Raw genomic sequence first — 2,259 nt, forward strand, 5'->3', positions numbered from 1 at the left:
ACAAAGAAAAGGAAGAGGGAGCCTCCATGTTGAACATGCCTGGCCCCCAGCTAGCTGTTTTCTATTGGCGCAGCTGCTGGCATTCACTCATGCAAGCTTCCAGCTTGCTTATCTATGTCTGCAGCTCGATTTTTCAGGCTGTTCTTTGTTAGAAAAGTAGCGATTTTGAGGGCTGCTTTTTGTTAATGGGGAAACCTTGCCAAGGACTCTGTGACCCTCACTATCTACCTAAATAATTTCTTTCTAGCTCCTGTATCAAAGACACGATAAAATATGGTAATTCCGGTGCTAAAAGAGAATACATTGACGTTTGGATACATTCAAGAACCATCAAAAATGCCTCCCAATGGTCTAAGCCTTGCTACTTATGAAAGTCCTGCAATGACGTCATCATTAAAAAATGTTGCCCTACTGAGGAGTCTCCCCAGGGTCCGCTTCATGTCCGTGTTCCTCAGGCTGTAGATGAAGGGGTTCAGCATGGGGGTAACCATGGTGTACATCACTGAGGCCACCAGACTTGTCCTAGAAGATGGTGTAGCTGCAGAACTGAGATAGACCCCAAGGCCAGTGCCATAGAACAAGCTGACCACTGAGAGGTGGGAACCACAGGTGGAAAACGCTTTGCACTTTCTCCCAGCTGAGGAAATCCTCAGTATAGAGAAAACAATTTTATAGTAAGAGAAAAGTATTCCAGTGAAGGGAATCACACCCAGGATGCCAGTTGCAAAGTATATCACTACGTTATTGATGAAGGTGTCAGAACAGGCGAGCTTCAGGACTTCAAGAAGATCACAAAAAAAGTGTGGAATTTCCATTTTGGTGCAGAAGGACAGCCTCAAAACAGTCAAGGTCTTGAGCAGGGAACCCATGACACTGATGCACTAGGACCCTAGAACCAGCAGTCCACAGAGCCGGTGGTTCATGATGACCGTGTGTAGTGCAGGAGGTGACAGATGGCCATGAAGCGGTCATAGGCCATCACGGTCAAGAGTAAATTGTCCAGGCATCCAAATGAAGTGAAAAAAAAATCTGACAGAGACAGCCTGCATATGTTATGAATTTGTTCTGTGTCAGTATATTCAGTAGCATCTTTGGGACGGTTGTGGAGGTAAAACAGAGGTCAGCAAAGGACAGGCTGGAGAGGAAGAAGTACATGGGGGTGTGGAGGTGGGAGTCTGAGCATATGGCCAGGATGATGAGCAGGTTCCCGGTGAAAGTGACTAGGTACATGGAGAGGAACAGCCCAAAGAGAATGAACTGAATCTCTGACGTTGCTGAAAATCCCAGGAGGAGAAATTCTGGGGCATGTGTTTGATTTCCTGTTTCCATGGGGATAAAATAACTGCCAGAAGAGAGAAAAAAGCAACAGTCAAGTATCAACACACTGGCAACATGGAAATTTGGTTACATTTAATTTTAAGTGAAGGAATCAATTAACAAAAGATTGCCTTTTTCTTGCTGTCTTCATCTGGGGGATCTGAAATTCTTCCATCCTTTTCTTTGCTACCATCAGGATCTGGAAATGTAGTGTTAGTTCCATAATACTTGTACCCTCTATAGCCTGGCTTCTCAAAGTGTGATCCACGAACCAACAAGATCAACATTACCCAAGAGTTTCGTTGAATGCAGAATCCCTGGTCAGACCTACGGATTCAGAATCTACATTTTAACAATATCACCAAGGGTTTCACATGCATATTAGTGATACAGGAGTTAAGAAAAAATCACTTAGGCAGATAGATAGTAAGGTTATGGCAGTCCTCAGTGAGGCTTTTCTTTTTAATGAAAAGCAGCCCCAAATCATTTTCTAACAAAGAGCATCCTGTAAAGGCGAGCTGCAGACACAAACAAGCTGGGAGCTTGCACGGGTAAATGCCGGCAGAACTAAGGACTAGACATTTTCAAGATGGTGGCTACATCTTCCCTTCTCTTTGTCGGCCACGAGCAGACAAGATGGCGCAGATCAACTGGAAAGTCCAATTGCAAAGTAAGATTAGGGTGGGGCCACCAGTCTTCCCTGAGCACTATGCAAATGTCATACCTGATCGAACCAATCTGTGAGCCTGATGTAAATCAGACACTGCCTCCTCAAAGGGGACTATTAAACTCTGCGCCTTCACCACCAGCCTGTCCTTTCCTCTCGGAGACCCTTTTCTCTATGGAGAGAAGTGTTTCTCTTTCTCTTCTCTTCTACCTGTTAAACTTCTGCCTCTGAACTCCTCGTGTGTGTCCGTGTTCTAAATTTTCCTAGTGCATTCC

The 2,259-nt window shown here is 44.8% G+C and overlaps 1 protein-coding gene across 1 annotated transcript; it reads right to left on the reverse strand.

The window, feature by feature from the left end:
- Window positions 1–365: 365 nt before the first annotated feature.
- On the reverse strand, window positions 366–1,329 carry LOC100444200 (olfactory receptor 7C1). Its single transcript, XM_009252893.4, is given in 3 exon segments — window positions 366–932; window positions 935–1,029; window positions 1,032–1,329. Coding segments are annotated over 3 exon segments (960 nt in total).
- Window positions 1,330–2,259: the final 930 nt, after the last annotated feature.

This window comes from Pongo abelii, chromosome 20, assembly GCF_028885655.2.
Source record: "Pongo abelii isolate AG06213 chromosome 20, NHGRI_mPonAbe1-v2.0_pri, whole genome shotgun sequence".
Classification (NCBI taxonomy): Eukaryota; Metazoa; Chordata; class Mammalia; order Primates; family Hominidae; genus Pongo; species Pongo abelii.